Source organism: Nothobranchius furzeri, chromosome 2 (genome assembly GCF_043380555.1).
Source record: "Nothobranchius furzeri strain GRZ-AD chromosome 2, NfurGRZ-RIMD1, whole genome shotgun sequence".
In the NCBI taxonomy this organism is placed as follows: domain Eukaryota; kingdom Metazoa; phylum Chordata; class Actinopteri; order Cyprinodontiformes; family Nothobranchiidae; genus Nothobranchius; species Nothobranchius furzeri.
Window position 1 is genome coordinate 453,597 of NC_091742.1, and position 20,711 is coordinate 474,307.

A 20,711-nucleotide genomic window follows, 5' to 3' on the forward strand; every position below is an offset into this window, starting at 1 on the left:
TTTAAAATGTAAATGTTATTTTTGTATGCTTCAGTGCCAGAAGGCCTTTTTAAAATTTTGTAGGCTTGGAAAGTAGTTTGCCTGTAGTTGGGGGAAACTGCAGTGTTCCTCATTTGCAACGACCTCTTTTTCCTCATCCGAGCTGCATCGAGTCTCAGAAGGGAAAAACGAAGAGTTTGGCTTTGTCTGCAGGTGCGCTGCAGCCCTTGGAATATGGATCAGCTAACCATTGTGCTGGTTTACTGCTGCTTTAGCTGAAAGATCTTGTGGTTGACTATTTGGTTTGGAGAACACCTGGAGATTTTCCCATGAGAGAACAACACACACACACACACACACACACACACACACACACACACACACACACACACACACACACACACACACACACACACACACACACTCACACTCACACTCACACTCACACACACACACACACACACACAGAATAGTGATGCTTTTAAGTGTTTATTAACAAACATTGAGATTCTTTACAACGTGTGTGTTGTGAAGATGTTTACTTAATGAGTTTATTATTATGTAAATAGGTATTTAGAAGATTTAGTACATTTTGAAATAAAGCTTACAGAATTAATGTCATCTGTGCAATTTTTAACTCATATCTTTGGGTTCGTGTGTGTGTTTAAATCCAGTTTCTCAACTGGGCTGTGACTGTTTACGACTAATCATCAAAGAGGCACTCTCAAAGGAGTTCCCAAAATCAGGGATGCACCGACACGAACATTTGGGTATATATTGATATCTGATATTAATACTGCTGTTATTGCCGATAACTGATTTTAGGAAATTATTGAATTGCAATTTTTGGGCAGAAATTACAATTCAGTTTGATTCAGTTTTCTTTGATTCAAGCTTCAGCACATTATTCACAATATACAGTTGCATGTACAAACATGACGGCTAACCATACCATCAACACATTAAAAGCTCATACTCTAATAATGCAAGGATGAAAATCAGAATCAGAATCAGAATAGGTTTATTGCCATTGTCAGTGCACAACCAATTCACAATCTAGGAACTTGCTTTGGTACTAATGTGCTACATATAACATGAATAATAAGATTAAAAATAGAGTAAAATAGAATAAAACTTTCAGCTATAAAAAAGTCAGGTAATGGTAACATGGCCGATAACGTAACTTTGTGTCGAGTACAGAAGACCACCATGGTTGCGTGTTTATAAGCTGTTCACAAGTCTAACGGCAGATGGAAAGAAGCTGTTCTTATGGCGGGAGGTTCTGGTCCAGATGGGCCGTAACCTCCTGCCTGAGGGAAGCGGCTCAAAAAGTCTGTGACCCGGGTGAGAAGGGTCAGCTGCTATCCGACCTGCACGCCCCCGAGTTCTGGAGACGTACAGGTCCTGGAGAGATGGAAGGCTGCAGCCAATCACCTTCTCAGCAGAGCGCACAATGCGCTGCAGTCTATGTTTGTCCCTCACCGTGGCTCCAGCGTACCACACAGCGATGGAGGAGGTGAGGATGGACTCAATGATGGCCGTGTAAAACTGCACCATCATCTGGGTCGGCAGCTTGGCCTTTTTCAACTGCTGCAGAAAGTACATCCTCTGCTGGGCCTTTTTGATCAGGGAGCTGATGGATGACTCCCACCTAAGGTCATGTGTGATGGTGGTTCCGAGGAAGCGGAAGGAGGCCACAGTGGTGACGGGGGTGTCCGTCAGGACGAGGGGGAGGTATGGGGCTGTGACTTTCCTGAAGTCCACAATCATCTCCACTGTCTTCTGAGCATTGAGCTCCAGGTTGTTGCTGCTGCACCAGTACACCAGCCGTTCCACCTCCCTCCTGTAGGCAGACTCGTCACCGTCAGAGATGAGCCCGATGAGGGTGGTGTCGTCCGCAAACTTGATCAGTTTAACGGAGTCATGGCTCGAGGTGCAGCAGTTTGTGTACAGGGAGAAGAGCAGAGGAGAAAGTACACAGCCCTGTGGAGATCCTGTGCTAATAGTCTTAGCGGTGGAAACATTCTTCCCCAGCCGCACACACTGCCTTCGGTCCGTCAGGAAGTCAGTGATCCACCTGCAGGTGGAGTTGGGTACGTTGAGCATGGAGAGCTTATCCTGGAGCAGAGCAGGGAGGATGGTGTTGAACGCAGAGCTGAAGTCCACAAACAGGATCCTAGCGTAGGTTCCCGGGGAGTCCAGGTGCTGCAGGATGAAGTGGAGGGCCAGGTTGATGGCATCGTCTACAGACCTGTTGGCTCTGTATGCGAACTGCAGAGGGTCCAGGAGGGGGGAGGTGAAGGACTTGAGATGAGGGAGGACCAGGCGCTCAAAAGACTTCATGACTACAGACGTCAGCGCCACAGGCCTGTAATCATTCAGTCCAGTGATACGGGGTTTCTTAGGGACAGGGACAATGGTGGACAGCTTAAAGCAGGCTGGAACATGGCAGGACTCCAAGGAGATGTTAAAGATGTCCCTAACCCTAACCAAAGGTAATTTAAAAAAATGTATTTATCAACAAGAAACAAGCATGCACAGTTTTCCCCAATGACCAAGGAGGCCCATCTGAACGTTTTTATCACAACACCGCCACACTGAACTCTGGCACATTTTATATGTGTACTTTGAACTACTCTGCAATGGTACACCATCAGAAAAATTCTAACTGGATTTTGAAAAAGACAAACAACCACAACCATATTGAGTGTAGCAGCATCATGAAAATAAAAACCAAAAGTGCCACCCAGTCGCGAACTTGGCACCGGGCTCCCTCAACCCCCAAACCTCGCCGGCATTTGTTGCTGCCATCGTAACACGTTAAAAACCCGGGAAAACAGCAGATGTGTAAAATAGTCGACACAACAGATCCTGGATCAGCCAGGAGCAGTGAAAATAACCGCAGTTTGGACAGTCACTTGATCGTGTTGTTTAAAATCGTAATTTGGATTGGAGAACGATAGACTGTTCAGCTCTATTTACCAATATAAATATATATACTTTCAACACGGTGTCAATTTGACCACGACAACTATGTTGCATCTTTGTCTCAGCTGATCTTCCCCATAATCCCACGCTTCATCACTGTCACTATTCCAAACAAATACCACATGGCCAACCCCTCCCCTTCCCCTCTTTAATCACATATGTAACTGGCAACAAACTGGAAATAAAATATCTGTTGCTAATATTGGACAAGTTTTACTTATCGGACACAATGCTGTTATGTGAAAAATGACTAACATCGATGGAGACCGATGTTATTGCTGATATATCATGCATCCTTACCCAAAATGTTCTCAATTTCCTTGCCTGAGTTGCAAAGTCTTGCTCTTGTCCCTCAGGAATTTTAAACAAACAATAAAAATAAAACGTTCACATTTCTCCCCAAATAGGCATATTGTCATCATGTGTGACTCAATCTTAAACCTATCTTAAAATTTCATGAGTTAAAAATCTCATGAAATGTGAGACAACTTTGGAAGGGGTTGGTTATCTATGAAAATAAGTTGTTGCTGATTGGAGACAGGAAGTAGAATTTGAAATTCTGAGCACAACAACATTATGAAAAAAAAAACCAGGATAAATTGCAGACAATTGAGGACATAATTAAGATACTTTGTGATTAAATTACAACTATAAAACTTGAAGTAGGTATGTGTTTTTGTTGAAAAGAATGCAAACTACATAACATTTCAAGTTGTAGTTCACTAAGAAGCTGTAAGATACTTCGTCGTCTTCCTCCGCTTATCCGGGTCGCGGGGGCAGCATCCCAACTAGGGAGCTCCAGACCGTCCTCTCCCCGGCCTTCTCCACCAGCTCCTCCGGCAGGACCCCAAGGCGTTCCCGGACCAGATTGGAGATGTAACCTCTCCAACGTGTCCTGGGTCGACCCGGGGGCCTCCTGCCGGCAGGACATGCCCGAAACACCTCCCCAGGGAGGCGTCCAGGAGGCATCCTGACCAGATGCCCAAACCACCTCAACTGACTCCTTTCGATCCGGAGGAGCAGCGGTTCTACTCCGAATTCTTGTTTTTTTAAATACCTTCAGTCGTTCTGAGTTTTAACTTCACGCTGAATGTTAAAATGTTCGTCAGCCCCTGTCGCATGCATTTGCCGTTCAAAGGATATAGACAAGAAAATGAGCGTGTCAGAAAAGGCCAGTCTCTTCTACGTCAAATTGAAAATGAGTATTTTTGGACCCACCCACCTTGGCTTGCAACCACGGTAAGCCGTTGTTGATTTAGCAGCCAAAAGAGCAGGAATGGCTGGGATGAGAATCAGCTCCTCTAGACCATGGTCTTGAGTCGGAAAAGGCTACAATGCCTTCTCCAGGTAAGGGATTAAAATCTGCCTCAAGTGGAGGAGTTTAAGTATCTGAGGGAAAGATGGAGCACAAGATCGATAGGTGGATTGGTGCTGCGTCTGCAGTGATGCGGTCATCGTACCGATCTATCGTGGTGAAGAGAGAGCTGAGCCGGAAGGCAAAGCTCTCAATTTGTCGGTCGATCTATGTTCCTACCCTCACCTTTGGGTAGTGACCAAAACGAGATCATGGATAAAAGCGGCTGAAATGAGTTTTCTCCACAGGGTGGCTGAGCTCTTCCTTGTTTGCTGTTGTGCCATTTCATGCTAATTGTAAAGCACATTGAATTGCCCTGTGTTTGAAATGTGCCATATAAATAAAGCTGCCTTGCCTTATGCTGGGATGACACTGTGCGATTTTTTGCCGTCACGCAGGATTGTTCATATGTCACACTGTGAGAGTTCCAGAGAGGTGTCACAATGTACGGCACAAGATTTCAGAGAGGCAGACTGCACGACGTTGCTCTCCAGCAGGACACGCTGCGTCATGAACACACCTCCCAAAGTATTCGTCACTAAGCAGACCGCTAACCTAAAAGAAAGCTGAAAAAATAAAAACACTTATTTTTAGTGTCAGTTCATGACCCAACTCATCTTCCTCAAAGAGGAAGCTTTGTTTTTAAAACCCTTGCTTTGGCGACAGACTCCGACTGCGGGTCTCCTTTTCCCGTCTTCCAGCTAAACAGCTGATCTGTCAGCTGGTCATTCATCCTTCTCCTCCACAAGAACCCACTAAACTACAGAGAAGTAACAAATCTGTCAAAGATCGCTGCAGTATCACTTTTACTGTGAATTCTGTCTCACTGCGCCGCAGCTTCGCTCCGTGTGACAGCTCACACCCGCTGTCATGGAGCTTCCTCTGCCCCTCTGCAGCAAAACGCAACTGAACCGCCCTTATTGGTTGAATATGAGAAATTTCCACCAACAGCAAAGGGATCTCATGTTTTTGTGTTTTATTTTTTATGTTCGTGAGCTCATCTCCCCTCACTCTCACATATCACAGAATCACGGTTTTCACAATTTATCTGATGGTCTAAAAAGGTAGTTTAATTATTTTAAGTATAACTTTGGTTTAACTTGGGCTATTAACAAAAATAAAAACTAGTGTGTAGTTTATGATCTGCATTTTAAACATAAATTGAAACTGAAGCTCGGAGAGGCGGAGTTTTGCTGCTGCGGCATCCCAAAGGTGTGTTTTCATTGGTTGATTGCAGACAGGAGTTGTAGATTTTCAAGCATGCATGTAGACTGTCAGAGGCTGATTGGGTTGTGAGACTGCTGAAAAAGCAGTCGCAGAGCTGGTCGCACTGTACGTTCACAGCATGGTGCACAAAAATGCTAATCACCCTGACGTTGACCGATTTTTGTCACGATTCTGCTCACGACGAGGGATCTGGCAGACTGCGAAAAATTGCACATTGTGATCCGAGCTTTAGAGATGAGGTGAAAAGTTTGGTCATCCGGGAGGGGCTTGGAGTAGATCTGCTATTCCTCCACTTCGAGAGGAGCCAGTTGAGGTGTCTCGGGCATCTGATTAGGATACCCCCTGGATGCCTCCCTGCTGAGGAGCTGCGGCTGGGAGAGAGGGAAGTCTGGGCGTTTCTGGTTAGGCTGCTGCCCTCGTGACCTGACCCTGGATAAGCGAACGATAATTGATGGATGGAGAGAGCGGAGCTCGTCTCGACTAGTAGAAGCTAACCATTAGCAATAGCAACTCTGCACCATGGTGTAAAACGTTCAAGCTTGTTATTTCTGGACATGAATGTTGCATTTTTTATCCAAGAAAATATGTTTTACACGTTTCAGAGTTTTGTTAGCAAGGACAGCAGAAGAATTCGATTGCTTTTAGCCAGTCAGAGATTCTCATTTCATGAATATTAATGAGCAAGACTCGTAATCTCGATACCCCCCCCCCCGATTCCGACAAACTTCTACCCCTTGAAACAGGAACTCTCACAAGGCATTCATTTACACTAGACCATGGCACATTTATTGAGAAAAAAAACCGGGTGAAAGAGCCCATTAAATGCAAAATTTTAAACATTTTCAAAGATGTTTCTTAAAGTATTCTTTTACTTGAAATGATTGCCTAATGTTTTTTACGTGAGACATCTCAGGCCTACGCACTACACAGATAACATCATGCACAAACACGGACTACTTGGCTTCTTGTGTATGCAGCTTCTCAACCTCCTTGATTTGTTGGCAAGATGATGTCGTGCTCTGATGTTTTGTGATAGCAGAAGAAAAAGACTCCTGCCAAACTTATCTTGCACAGTTCAATTGTTTCTCTTAAATATGAGAATGTGTGTGTGTGCAGCTGTGTGTGTATACTTTACACAGAGGCAGAAATCTGAGTGTGTTCGACCCCCGAGGTGTTAAACTGGTGAGCTTATAGGACATAATGAATACAGAAGAGCAAATTGTGGCAAAAACTTTGTCAGAGTCTTTATTTATTTATTTTTTGAAGGAATACAATTATAGAATGTGAAAAGTTTGGATAAAAAATATTATATGTTTATACAATTATGTTGGAAATTGATCTTTAGGAATCATTTAATGTGCAGATGCCTCTTAACAAAGTGGAGTGTGTGTGTGTGTGTGTGTGTGTGTGTGTGTGTGTGTGTGTGTGTGTGTCCAGCAAGTTGCCAGTCCTTTACTCTTAAGGCGAGTCAGTGTGTGGCTTAGAGCAGGAAGCTGCAGTCTTGGAGAAAATGTCACCTCAAGCACACGTAGACTTGGTGCAGCAGCCGATCAGCTTTCTTTGTGTGTGTGTCTCATACACCACCTACGTAGGAAAATCTGATCATGTGTCGACTTTCACAGCTTCAACAAAAGGCTATGACAGATCAAATCTTTTTGTCTTCACAGGTTCTGCATTTCTGCAAAGTGTACATGTTGCACAAACACTTTTATTTTTAAATGATGCGGCGCTGGAAAATACCATTTTACCTACAAGTGGTCAAAAGAAAGCAGATGTTTTTAGACGTATGTGTCTTCAGTGCTGAGGCTTTTTTGTGGTGCTTGGTGTGAAAGGATAAAGAGCCTAAGAGGAAATATGGTTTTTGACTTGCTTGGAAAAAGATGCATTCACTTAATCAGAAGTGCTGGGGAGTTTTTTTGCTGTGGCTGAAGGTAACTTGAAACCTAAACTCTTTTGTCCTTTTATTTGTCTGCAAAACAATTTGTACACTGAGCTAAAAAAAAAAAAAATAAGTGAATGCAACACTTTTGTTTTTGCTCCCATTTTTCATGACCGTTACTGTTACTCTCAAATTTTGTTCACAAATCTGTCATTCATTTAGAGATCACTTGTCCTTTGCTGAGATAAAACATTCCTCACTGGTGTGGCATATCAAGGTGCTGATTAGACGGCATGAAATTTGCACAGGTGCACCTTAAGGAAGCGTTTTATCCGTGGATGGAAATGACGAGAAACGTGGGTTTAGAGGTGGCGACCGCATAAAGAGGTGGAGGAAAATTAGCAGCAAATGTATTTGTATTTGAAGTCTCTGAAATATATAAACACAATGCAAACAGAAAAGTAAATACACTATTTTGGACCAAATACCCTCAAAAAGCCCCACACTCTGTTCTCCTGGTGGGGAATTGCTTTGCGACATTCCCCAGGTGACGTAGAAGTCCGAAGAGGAAACGTCTGTGTCAGTGCGAGTGCCCGACTCCACACTTGAGTTGACAGAGAGCAATGTGAGGTGATGGTTGTAGATGAATGACATAACAATAGGCCTCAGGATTTCATCACTGTATCTCTGTACATTCAAAATTTCATCAATGCAACGGACCCGTGTTTGTTATCCATAACATACGCCTACCCATACTGCTATTTGACCGCCACCATGGGCCACTCTTATCTACAATGGTGACATCAGCAAAGTGCTTACCCACACAACGCCACACACACCGTCTGCCCTGAACAGCGGAAACCAGGATTTATCTGTCAACCGAACGCCTCTCCAACATTCCAAAAGCTATCGAATGTGAGCTTTTGTCCACTCAAAAGGTTACGACGATGAACTGCAGTCAGGTCCAGACCCCGATGAGAACAACAAGCATGCAGATGAGCTTCCCTGAGATGGTTTTGGTTAGCTTGTGCAGAAATTCTTTGGTTGTACAAACCGATAGTTGCTGCAGCTGTCTGGATGGCTGGTCTCAGATGATCTTGGAGGTAAACATGCTGCATGTACTCACACATGATCTGCGTTTGTGAGACCAGTTGGGTGCACTACCAAATTCTCTGAAACAACTTTGGACATGGCTTATGGTGGAGAAATGAACATCCATTTCACGGAAAACGGCTCTGGTAGACATTTTTGCAGTCAGCATGCCAATTGCATGCTCACTCTGTGGCCTTGTGCTGTGTGATCAAACTGCACATTTCAGAGTGGCCTTTTATTGTGGCCAGTGTGTGTTTAATAATTCTGGGTCCACAATCGGGGCATCAGCGGTGCGGGTGGCACATTAATCCACACTGGGAACAACATGGAAACTGTTGTCTTCCTTGCTCTAATGTTGAAGCAAAAAGAAGAAAAACGAGATCACGTCCATGAAGTGAAACACTTTGTTGCATTTCTCGTAAGATACCGGTAGTAAATAAGCCATCAGGTCACGCATATAGATGTAGTCTACATTAGGGGTGTCAAACTCAAACTCACAAGGGGCCGAAATGAAACTCTGGGACGAAGTCGAGGGCCAAACTTAACATTTTTGAAAAAGTGACGGCAAATTTGCACATTTTCTTTATCAACATGTATGCAATTTTGAACCTTTAAATTAGGAAACAAACATATTTCTGCATTAACACTGAATGTGGAATAACCAAATGACACACGAGCAAGTCAGTTTTAAATAAAAGGCATCAGTGGTATTCATTACTTGTGGTATAATCAGCATTTTTAAAATCTATTCAGGATTTATGTTTTCTTGTTTATTCATTTTTCTTATTTTTTATTCTCCATTTTTTCTCCTGTAATAAGTGTCTTCGCTGCTGTGACGTCTAGCTTTCCCCACTGAGGAACAATAAAGGGATTTTCTATTCTATTCATCTATCTGCAGCCTTTCCACTTCCTGTTTACTGTAGGTTAAATCTTTTCTCACGGGCCAACAACAAAATAAAAATATCATTTTATCTTAAACGAAAATGCAACATCTCACCTGTTAACTTTCATGTTTTGGAGCAGAAAAAGAGCATAAAACCAGCATATTTAAAGCTCAGTTTGTTCCACTGGTTTACTGTGATGCTCACCTGTTCCAGCCAGATACCTGCATCATGGGGTTGATCTGAGCTGAGGAGGAGACTCCTGTTGTTTTGTTCATCTTCATCATAATAATGACAACATTAGATGACAACAGGTGCTCACATAGGTTTGTGCTGATGAACATGTCTGAGCAGCTTGACCGCGTTGTTGTGTGTCGGGGAGGAAAAACTACAGCAGCCACAGAGTCATGCTGGTTGCAGCGTGTCGCTGTTCGCTGGAGTTATATCGGCTCTGTCTGGACGTTAGTTGGAAAACTTTCTCTTTCAGTCGTGAACACATTACTAAGCGGCTAGAATCTCCGTTTCTGGGCTTCAACGTCAGAAAATAGCTGAGTGAACTCGGCGCTGAGTGAGAGGAGTGTAGTTTGTCCGAGACAGCGGAGCTGCAGAGACCGGCAGCAGACGCTGAAAAAACACAAAGGAGGGGGCTTCGTCGGCTCCGCGCTGACACCGCATCATGGGAGTTGAAGTCTTTGCGGTAAAATCAGCCAGCGGACCAGTTTTAATATATTTTTTGATATTTATCTCGCGGGCCACATAAAAATGCTCCGCGGGCCAGATGCGGCCCGCGGGCCTTGACTCTGACATATGTGGTCTACATAGATAAGACATTGCATCGCTGCAGTAGACTTTTATTTTGAAAATTAACAGAACTTTTACACACATTTTACCGTGTGTGATTTCCTGTCTAGCCATATGTTAATTGCAGAAATGGATACATCCTAAAAGTGGCTTGCAACAAAAACAGAATCCAATCTTATCTATAGTGACGCGACAAACCGCTGCTGGAGAGGTTCCATGCCGCGGCCAGTTTGGACCAACCTCACAGACTATAATGGATTCTATTTGAAGCAGTGATGTTCCACTTCACTGCTGCCCCCAGTGTGGACCCGGCTTTAGGCACGCCTGTGCAGAATTCATGCTGTCTAATCAGCATCTTGATATGCCACACTTACGAGGTGGTAAAGGAGAAGCACTCTCTAACACAGATTTCGACAGATTTGTCAACAATGTTTAAGAAAAAACCAGTGTTGTTCAAAAAATGTTGAACTATAAGCTGAACGAGTTCATTTTAAAATGTGTGTGTAAAACAAACTTTCCCAACCCTCAAAAACGTTTCCTGTAATTTTTTGCACACTATAAAATATACGTGTACAGGTCCTTCTCAAAAAATATGCATATTGTTATAAACTTCATTATTTTCTGTAATGTAGTAATTCAAGCCTTTTCTTGTTTCTAATATTGATGATTTTGGCATACAGCTCATGAAAACCCCAAATTCCTATCTAAAAAAAATGAGCATATCATGAAAAGGTTCTCTAAACGAGCTATTAACCTAATCATCTGAATCAACTAATTAACTCTAAACACCTGCAAAAGATTCACGAGGCTTTTAAAAACTCCCAGCTTGGCTCATTACTCAAAACCGTAATCATGGGTAAGACTGCCGACCTGACTGCTGCCCAGAAAACCATCATTGACACCCTCAAGCAAGAGGGTAAGACACAGAAAGAAATTTCTGAAGGAATAGGCTGTTCCCAGAGTGCTGTATCAAGACACTTCAGTGGGAAGTCTGTGGGAAGGAAAAAGTGTGGCAGAAAACGCTGCACAACGAGAAGAGGTGACCGGACCCTGAGGAAGATTGTGGAGAAGGACCGATTCCAGACCTTAGGGAACCTGCGGAAGCAGTGGACTGAGTCTGGAGTAGAAACATCCAGAGCCACCGTGTACAGGCGTGTGCAGGAAATGGGCTACAGGTGCCGCATTCCCCAGGTCAAGCCACTTTTGAACCAGAAACAGCGGCAGAAGCGCCTGACCTGGGCTACAGAGAAGCAGCACTGGACTGTTGCTCAGTGGTCCAAAGTACTTTTTTCGGATAAAAGCAAATTTTGCACGTCATTCGGAAATCAAGGTGCCAGAGTCTGGAGGAAGACTGGGCAGAGGGAAATGCCAAAATGCCTGAAGTCCAGTGTCAAGTACCCACAGTTAGTGATGGTCTGGGATGCCATGCCAGCTGCTGGTGTTGGTCCAATGTGCTTTATCAAGGGCAGGGTCAATGCAGCTAGCTATCAGGAGATTTTGGAGCACTTCATGCTTCCATCTGCTGAAAAGCTTTATGGAGATGAAGATTTCATTTTTCAGCCCGACCTGGCACCTGCTCACAGTGCCAAAACCACTGGTAAATGGTTTACTGACCATGGTATTACTGTGCTCAACCGGCCTGCCAACTCTCCTGACCTGAACCCCGTAGAGAATCTGTGGGATATTGTGAAGAGAAAATTGAGAGACGCAAGGCCCAACACTCTGGATGAGCTTAAGGCCGCTATCGAAGCACCCTGGGCCTCCATAACACCTCAGCAGTGCCACAGGCTGATTGCCTCCATGCCACGCCTCACTGAAGCAGTCATTTCTGCAAAAGGATTCCCGACCAAGTATTGAGTGCATAACTGAACATAATTATTAGAAGGTTGACTTTTTTTGTATGAAAAACACTTATCTTTTATTGGTCGGATTAAATATGCTAATTATTTGATTCATGAGTTTTGTGTTTTCATGAGCTGTATGCCAAAATTATCAGTATTAGAAACAATAAAAGGCTTGAACTACTTCAGTTGTGTGTAATCAATCTAATATATATGAAAGTCTAATGTTTATCAGTACATTAAAGACAATAATGAACTTTATCACAATATGCTAATTTTGTGAGAAGGACCTGTACAAATAAAATAATTTCTTTATTCTTAGTAAAGGTAAAAGGTTAGTCAAGTCACATAACTATGATATTAATTTGTTTAGTGTAAATGTTATCTCTGCTGCTCAAAGATCGAGTGTGTTGCATTTAAATAAGTCGACCTCTGTCAAACCTAACTGGGTTGGGATTGGTTGATTGAAGCTTAGCATGAATACAAATGAGTTTAGGTTGTTAAAATGATCTGTATAGAGTTTAATGTCGACTCATTGCGTTTCCCTGAATAAAAACAGTGAAAAAACTTTAGGATTATTTTCGTCTTTACTAGGAACGTAAAACATTTAAAACCTTTAGATGGGACTCAGTTGGGGTAGCCGTTCTGAGTCAAAGGTGAGTTTCTGCAGAGTAGGCGCAAGCAGGAGATGTGAAGATACATGTTCATTGGTGGATTTATGTGTGTGTGAGTATTTATGACTCATCTCGAAAAGGGTCACATGGGTCCCGCTCAGAGCTTTTCCCTCAGCCACCACTCTCGTTTCCTTTGAAATCATATTCATTCATGGTTTTAGCAGTTCAATATGAATGAAGTTTAATTCCCAGTGCAGGTCATGATGTATTAATTATGTTAAGCGCCTCTTGAGTGGTTTAAAATGTGTGCATTTATTAGAGGTAGAATAGCAACACAGGATGAGCTTTCTTATCTACACGAAGATATAAAACTTGAAATAAACCAGATTAGGTTAGATCAAAAATTTCCCCCTCGTTTTCCCCTCATGACAAGAAAAATTGAATATTTGTTGCCTTTGGCGGTCTCTAGTGGTATGGAGCTTTAAAATAGTCGAATTCTTTGTTGTTGTATTTTTAATTATTTTAATTACCAATTAAATTTAAGGAAATATTTGTAAGTATTAATAATCAACAGCAGCTGTGCTGTTGTGGGATTGTAGAATTCGAGTATTTCCTTCACCCCAGTTGGTCCGTGTACTTCTGTCATTTTACTTTCATCTGCACTCGCGTGTTTATTTGAACTGAAGAGGCAGAGGGATGCTGCATGTTTGCATATCCTGGGTGGACTCCTTCTTTTATGTGTACTAAGTTCAATCCTGAGGCCAAAGCATGCTGATGACTCACAGCAAGGGTCCCAGTATTCCAGAGAAATCCTGTATGGGAGCATGCCAAGCGTCTGCCTCATTGTCCAAACACTAAAGAGATCCTGCTCCGAGCCTCGAAGCATGATCGTCTTGATCTGTTTTCACGCCACCCTGTAGTTAATGCTGCCCCGAGGCTGGCTGAAAGAAAAAAGAAAAATGAGTTTGTAGTTTCATTGTTTGCAAAAGCATTACTGTGTTTTCATTGGTTAGGATGTCAGGGGAGTGTAGTTTGATATCTATGATGGATCAGGTAACAAGTTTTATTGAGGTTTACCTAAATGTGTCACATAATTAATAAATTAGCTGGTTCTACATTTCTGTCATTATCTTTTGGCCTTTTTTCCTCACAGAAACAAAGATGGATGGTTCATTTTGTCCAGTCGAACCTGAAATATTTGAATCAGGGACAATAAAAGCTTTATTTTTCATTATCTAATAATCAAAAGCTTTGTTTATTTGCTCATTTTCTGTGCAGATTAGATGTACCAATTATTTTTGCATGCATCTTGTAGATTTTTAATATACTTTGCACTTTTTGTGATAATAAGAAAGGTTTTTGTTGGTTTTATAATAAAATAATGACAAATGTGCTCAATTCTTTCTCCCACATGCATACATAGATCAGAGTATGTGGGAATAAGCGTCTAACTGGGGTGGCCTGAATTTAAAAGGGGAGAAAAGCCTCATCAGGGTGCAGTGAGCTGTATATCAGTGTTTCATTATGAAAGGGACTTTTTCTTCAGTGCAGAACAAGTCATTTAGAGAGTGCTTGGTTAGAGAAAGTCCATTAATGTGCTGCTGTATTATACCTCTTCCCTCTTGTTTACCCTCAGAGTATTTCTTGTTGCATTAGTTTGTGACTAGTCTCACTTTTAGCTTTGCAACCAAAGTGTTCCAGTAAAAAAGCAATAAAAGTTGAATCAGTTTCAGTTTTTCAACCTGAAACCAGTCAGGTTTTAACCTGCTCTTACTGAATTTCTGATGAAACTCTTTCACGTCCAGCCTTGTGCGCCTGCTGAGTTGACACCTTAACCCAAGATTCATTCTGTGAAAGTGCTGCGTCACCCAGAGCTATTTACGTGGAGACGGGAGGCAACGGCCACTTCTGAAATTAACCCTTTGTGAGCCAGGATGTCAGATGCAAACAGACTCTCACACACATGCACTCGGTGTGCAGGAGGCTTGACTGTGCAGCCCAGGCTGAATGAATCAGAAACGGGTCGATATGACTGGAAATGGGGACCATTCGCGTCTGGAATGACACAGCGTTTACCTCAAGAAGTTTCAGTGCTAAAGAATATGAGCTTCCAGTCAGATAGGGGAGGCTTGTGCTACAGCCGGTTGCACCAGGGACTCTCACTCCAATCAAAGAAACACACTTTGCAAGCCAAAGTACAGCTTTGACTGGTTTTTATCTGTTGTGTCTCTCAGCACTGCAAGATTAAACTAAGTAAGAAAATGCAAGGTTGGCTTGTTCTAAAACGGAAAAATTATATTTAAGGGCGACATATTACAAAACTTGTTTTACATCCTTTTGTGCTGCCATGTGAGTCTCTGCTGCCGCTGCTACTCAGCCATCGGAACCACGACGAAGCAGGGACTGAAGCGTAGGGGGAAAGGTGTTGGAAAAGGCGGCCAAACTGAACCACACCCTCCCGAGTCATGCTGAGTAGTGCTGTTGGAAAAGGCCTATTTCTGTGACCTACACAAAGAAAACACAAATGAACAATGGCATCAAGATAATCTTAGAACAATAATCCCAGTCCTGAATATTTTACTTTTTAAAATCACACATTGAATTTGATTTATGATGTGGAATTTGCTCCCTGTGTTGAACGTGTCAGCCGATCATGGATGCTTTCATCTGCTCTTTGATCCCTTCAGCCAAAAGCAGAGATTTGTTGCACAACAAACTGGAATCTGAAGTGGTACCCAAAGTGGCCCGCATGACCGTTTCTGGGAAGAAGCAGACCATGGGATTCGATGTTCCGAGGTATCTAAGAACCACTCTCTGCAAGATTCAAGTGGGGATTAGTTCTGTATTTAGCACCTTACATTTGTCTTCAGCACAGGGGAGAACGGGCTTGTGGTTACGTCGGTGCGGCGAGGTGGCAGCCCGGAGAATGCAGCTGTTCCTGAAGCCACCTTGAAACGACCCGAGACTCCGTCTAAAGGGTCCAATGGGGACGAGACCCCTTCTGGTGCCACACCGGGACGCTCTACTGGGAAGTCCCGTCAGACGATCAACATCAAGGCAGAGCTGGAGAAGAGACAACAGGGAAAACCACTTTTAAACCTAGTAGTTATAGGTAGGATGCAAAGACCGTAAGATGCAATAAATTCAAATAAAAACAAAGCCTGAAGCTTAGAAAGGCAGCAAATCTGCAGGGAATCATTTTTTGATACTGAGCATGTTTGTTGCACTGAGCCGGTGCTGGAAAATGATTAGTTGCACTCTGAGGTTCTCCATGTTTGGTGTTCTAATGTCAAACGAGTTAACCTCACACTGGCACAGTTACTCAGCCGTATTTTCTCATTCTCAGACCAGAAAATGTGACGGTGTAGTTTCAGAATTGCAGATGATTCTAGCTTCCCACAGAGAATGAAACCTTTCGTGTTGCTCTGGTCAACCCCCCCTACCCCCCCCCATATGTGTCTGCCTCTCTTCACTTGTGCAATTCTTATTTCCTCCTCCCCGGTTTCCCTTCTCCTTGTTTTATCTTGCCTCCTCCTTTCACCAGCCTTATCATCTTTCGCTAATTCTTCCTCTTTCTTTTATCTTCGCTTTCCCCATCATCAGGTCCTCAAACATCCTCTCTTTGATACCTTCATAACTCATTTTTTCCATCCTCTTCAGGTCATGTGGATGCTGGTAAGAGCACATTAATGGGCCACCTACTTTATCTGCTGGGCAACGTCAACAAGCGCACCATGCACAAGTACGAGCAGGAGTCAAAAAAGGCAGGAAAAGCCTCCTTTGCCTACGCATGGGTTCTGGATGAAACTGGCGAGGAGAGGGACAGGTAGACCCAGACTGTTACAACTACACAAAGAACAAGTCAAATATACAAAAACAGTTTATTAACATGATGGTATAACTTGTGTTCATGTAATGGGTTTGAGACAGATGTAAAGATGTATTTGAAGTCCAGCTGGTGATGCTGGGGGACAGCCCAGCATCTGAATCTTGTACGATCCAGACAGGATTTGGTTTATTTGAAGGATCTTTGCTGCGACCGCTAACGCGTGTGCAATAATAGTGTAAATAAGTGTTGTTGCAACTATGTCACTGCTTTGAGTTGTTGTTTCGAGAGTGAAACGGAAGCGAAATACGGCAGAAACAGAAAGTGTCTTGGGTGGGAATACTGAGACATTTATCACTAACTTCTGAAGTAGATGCTCATTATTGGAGAGCCACACCCACCAGAGGAATGTTCATATTGTAGAAATATAAAATGACATCTGGGTTTTATTTATAACTCTTCGTTAGCTCAAAGTTTAATAATGTTTGTCCTATTTGAAGCTTTTCAAATGTTGATTCAGTTGGTCTTTGTGTTTTCTCTCTAGAGGCGTGACGATGGATGTGGGGATGACTAAGTTTGAGACGAACTCCAAGGTGGTGACCCTGATGGATGCACCAGGTCACAAAGACTTCATTCCCAACATGATCACAGGCGCTGCACAGGTACACAACGCAGAACCTTTGGAGAAGCCTTCACATGGAGATAAATGGACCCAGATAATGTTAAAAAAGTACAATTTTCAGGTTATAGGAGCCTAATTTAAAGGCACAACGGGTTTCTGCTAGGGATGCTCCATACTGGCTTTTCTTACCAATATACAATATTGTCTGACTCTTGAAGAGCAAGTCACCCCTACAAGAGTCTTACTCCACTCCCACTTCCTGTTTGAAAAAGGCAACAAATGCTGATATCTGGCAGACTGAGAGGGCGGAGCCACAAAGAAACGCACACACAGGCTCACGACATTGTGACATCGTAATGTACCAGCTAACATCATAATGTACCTCTTAGCCAATAACGATGGCAGATTTAAATTCAAATGCTGTGCTGAGTTTTTACCTGAAGAGGGTGCAACACAGAGTTTTAGGCAGAATATTTAAAATTTTACCTAAGATGTATTAAAGGGCCAAATTATTGACTACATGTTTCTGCAGCATGATTAGACATGCATTTTTATAGCTTATCAACAAAAAACGTTGATTTGGGGGTGATTTGCTCTTTAATGTCCGACACCAATATAAACAGATATATTGAGGGTCCCCGTCTCATAAAAAAGAAATACTAAAACATTTTAGGCTACTAACATTGCATATCTCCTATGTGCATGCTTAAATTTTAAATATTTAAATATTTTCCAGTTTATTTACTTAAACTAAAGTTTAAGTGAGTAAATATAACTTAAGTTTCATATTTATTTAGTCTCTAACAGCACCTGAATTTTCTCTATATTTTTCTTCAGATACAAAAAGCAAGCCTTGGAGGAAGGTTGTCATTTTGGCTTTAGTTGTTTGCTAGCTGGCTAGCTACACAAAGCTACGTGCTCTTGAGGACAGCGTACGTTCACTGCACAAGGCAAATGTCTACTTCGCAGGTGCAAAATAAACTAGAAGATGTCAAAAATATTTACTTCAGATCTGACATATTTTTACATTTTTAGATAGAGGAGAAGTAGCTCAAGAGTTTGAAATATAAAACATGCACAGTGTGTAAAAGTTGTGTCATTAAAAGATGGAAAACCAATACAGAATTTTTAAATATTAAATTTTAATGCCGATATCAGCCGATAATAATGGTAGATCGATAATTTTGAACATCCCTAGTTTCTGCTTTCGTAGGAACTTTCTGACCCCAAGAAATTAAATCTATTCTTAATAGACACTCACACAAATGTACAGTTCCCTTACGGTAAGTTTGGCATTTATTTGCTGTGGGAATTAGATGAGAAGCTAGTTACTACTACTAGAAGCTTTAGAAGCTAGGGCGACTGCCAAATCCTCAGTGCTTATCCTGCTCGACTTATCGGCTACATTTGACACTGCCAACCATGGCTTCCTTTTGTCCACACTCTCTAGCATGGGCATCACAGAGAAAGCACACGCCTGGTTTGAATCGTACCTCACAGGATGATCATTCAGCGTATCTCAGCTTGGACAATCCTCTACCGTGCACCATCTTGCCACAGGAGTCCCCCAGGGCTCTGTACTAGGACCTCTTCTCTTTGCCCTATACACCACCTCACTGGGTGAGATCATTCGATCACATGGCTTCTCCTACTACTGCTATGCAGACGTCACCCAGCTCTATCTGTCATTTCCACCGGACGACCACACTGTCTCTGCTCGAATATCAAACTGTCTCTCTGACATATCAAAATGGATGAAATCCCACCATCTCCAACTCAACCTCTCTAAATCTGAACTACTTGTCATCCCAGCAAAACCATCCATAAAGCACAATATCTCAATCCAAAATGACTTCCCATCTCTGGCTCCTTCAAAGGCAGTTCGAAATCTGGGTGTTGTGATTGATGAACACCTGACCTTTAAAGATCATGTTGCCTCTGTTGCTCGTTCATGCCGCTTTGTGCTGTATAACATACGAAAGATCAGACCATACCTAACACAACATGCCACCCAGCTCCTGGTGCAATCTACTGTCATCTCCCGCCTCGATTACTGCAATGTCCTTCTAACTGGTCTTCCAGGCTGTACTGTGAGACCTCTTCAAATGGTCCAGAATGCAGCGGCGCGTCTGGTCTTCAATCAGCCAAAAAGAGCACACGTCACCCCTCTGTTCATTGAGCTCCACTGGCTACCGCTAGCAGCACGCATCAAAATCAAATTGCTAACACTAGCATACAAAGTCCGAGATGGTACGGCTCCCATCTACCTGTGTCAAGTTCCTCTTTTAGGTGAGTAAAATCCCCACTTGACTGGGATCATCTGCTGGAGAAATATACGCAGGATTCCACTCAGGACTTCATGACTTCACTTTTCATTTTCCTTTATTTCATTTCCATTTCATATTATTCAAGACGGAAATAGGAGATGATGAAGCACGAAGCAAGGCAAAGCCTACGAGCAGGTGAAAAACCTTAAACAAAAACAGTGTGTGCTAAGAAACAGTGTAATTGTGTAAAATTCTATTATCTCTATATAAACTACCTTTCATAAAATAGGTAAATGCGTGATTTCAACATGATGTATATATATATTTTTTGAGCTAACATTTATAAAATACATGATTAATTCATTCGGACCCAAACTCACTTAAATTCATCACTTCAGCTATTTATGTTTCAATTTTACATCACAACATTAAATAATTAGCAGATTTGAAGTAGCTTATTAACAATCAAACACCAAGCTGATTTCTAAACACCCAACACAAACATTTATGACGCGCACCGGAGTCCACAGTGTCAGCTCCGAGCTGCGCTTAACCATCACCCATCAGCTGATCGGCATGCACACACGCGTTACAAATCGGCATCTTACCGGCTGCCTCTCCAGTCTTCAGATGAATGTCATTAGCACCGTTTCGGAGGATCACCACGTTGGTGCTTCCTCTAGGAACTTTCACAACCAGTTTTCTCTCCTGACATGTCCTACATAAAACATTTCAGGTAATGCGCGATGACGTTCTGAGACGTGGAGCGACACGCACACTGACCTTAAATAGTTCCAGCTGTTTCATAACCACCTACCCAGTGTGTCTTTTTTTTCAATTATTTTTCAACTTTTTTATGTTTCTATTTGAGTTTTTTATTTCGATCTAAATACAATGCTGTATGATCAAGACTTTGACCGCACAACCTAAATCCTCTTGCAAAGGCTTACGTCTCGGCCCGGCCGCTCCGGTCATCACAGGATCGTCGGCTAGCAGTGCCTACACCACGCTCAGGACAATCCAGACTCTTCTCATGCATCGTTCCACAAATGTGGAATAACCTTCCAAGCACTACCAGAACAGCGGCTTCCTTTTCAATTTTCCAGAAACTCCTGAAGACCCTGCTCTTCAGAGAGCATCTTCTAAACTAGCACCCTCCCTGCATCCGTCCCCCCTCTCTACTGTCCACTCCTTGTTCCCTCCTCTCCATGATTCATCATGCTGCCTCACTGCCTCCTACGACTGACTGGAAATTGGCTGTTGTTGTTGTTGTTGTTAACCTCAAGGGCAACATGCTGATTATCACTTGTAAGTCGCTTTGGACAAAAGCGTCTGCTAAA

The 20,711-nt window shown here is 42.7% G+C and overlaps 1 protein-coding gene across 1 annotated transcript in view; it reads left to right on the forward strand.

The window, feature by feature from the left end:
- The window catches only part of hbs1l (HBS1-like translational GTPase), a 33,154-nt gene that overhangs the window by 3,972 nt on the left and 8,471 nt on the right, over window positions 1-20,711 (forward strand). Inside the window, exons 5-8 of the mRNA XM_015947100.3 lie at window positions 15,344-15,452; window positions 15,527-15,768; window positions 16,317-16,482; window positions 17,027-17,144. Coding sequence (XP_015802586.1) covers window positions 15,344-15,452; window positions 15,527-15,768; window positions 16,317-16,482; window positions 17,027-17,144 — 635 coding nt within the window. The remainder of the gene's footprint in view (window positions 1-15,343; window positions 15,453-15,526; window positions 15,769-16,316; window positions 16,483-17,026; window positions 17,145-20,711) is intronic.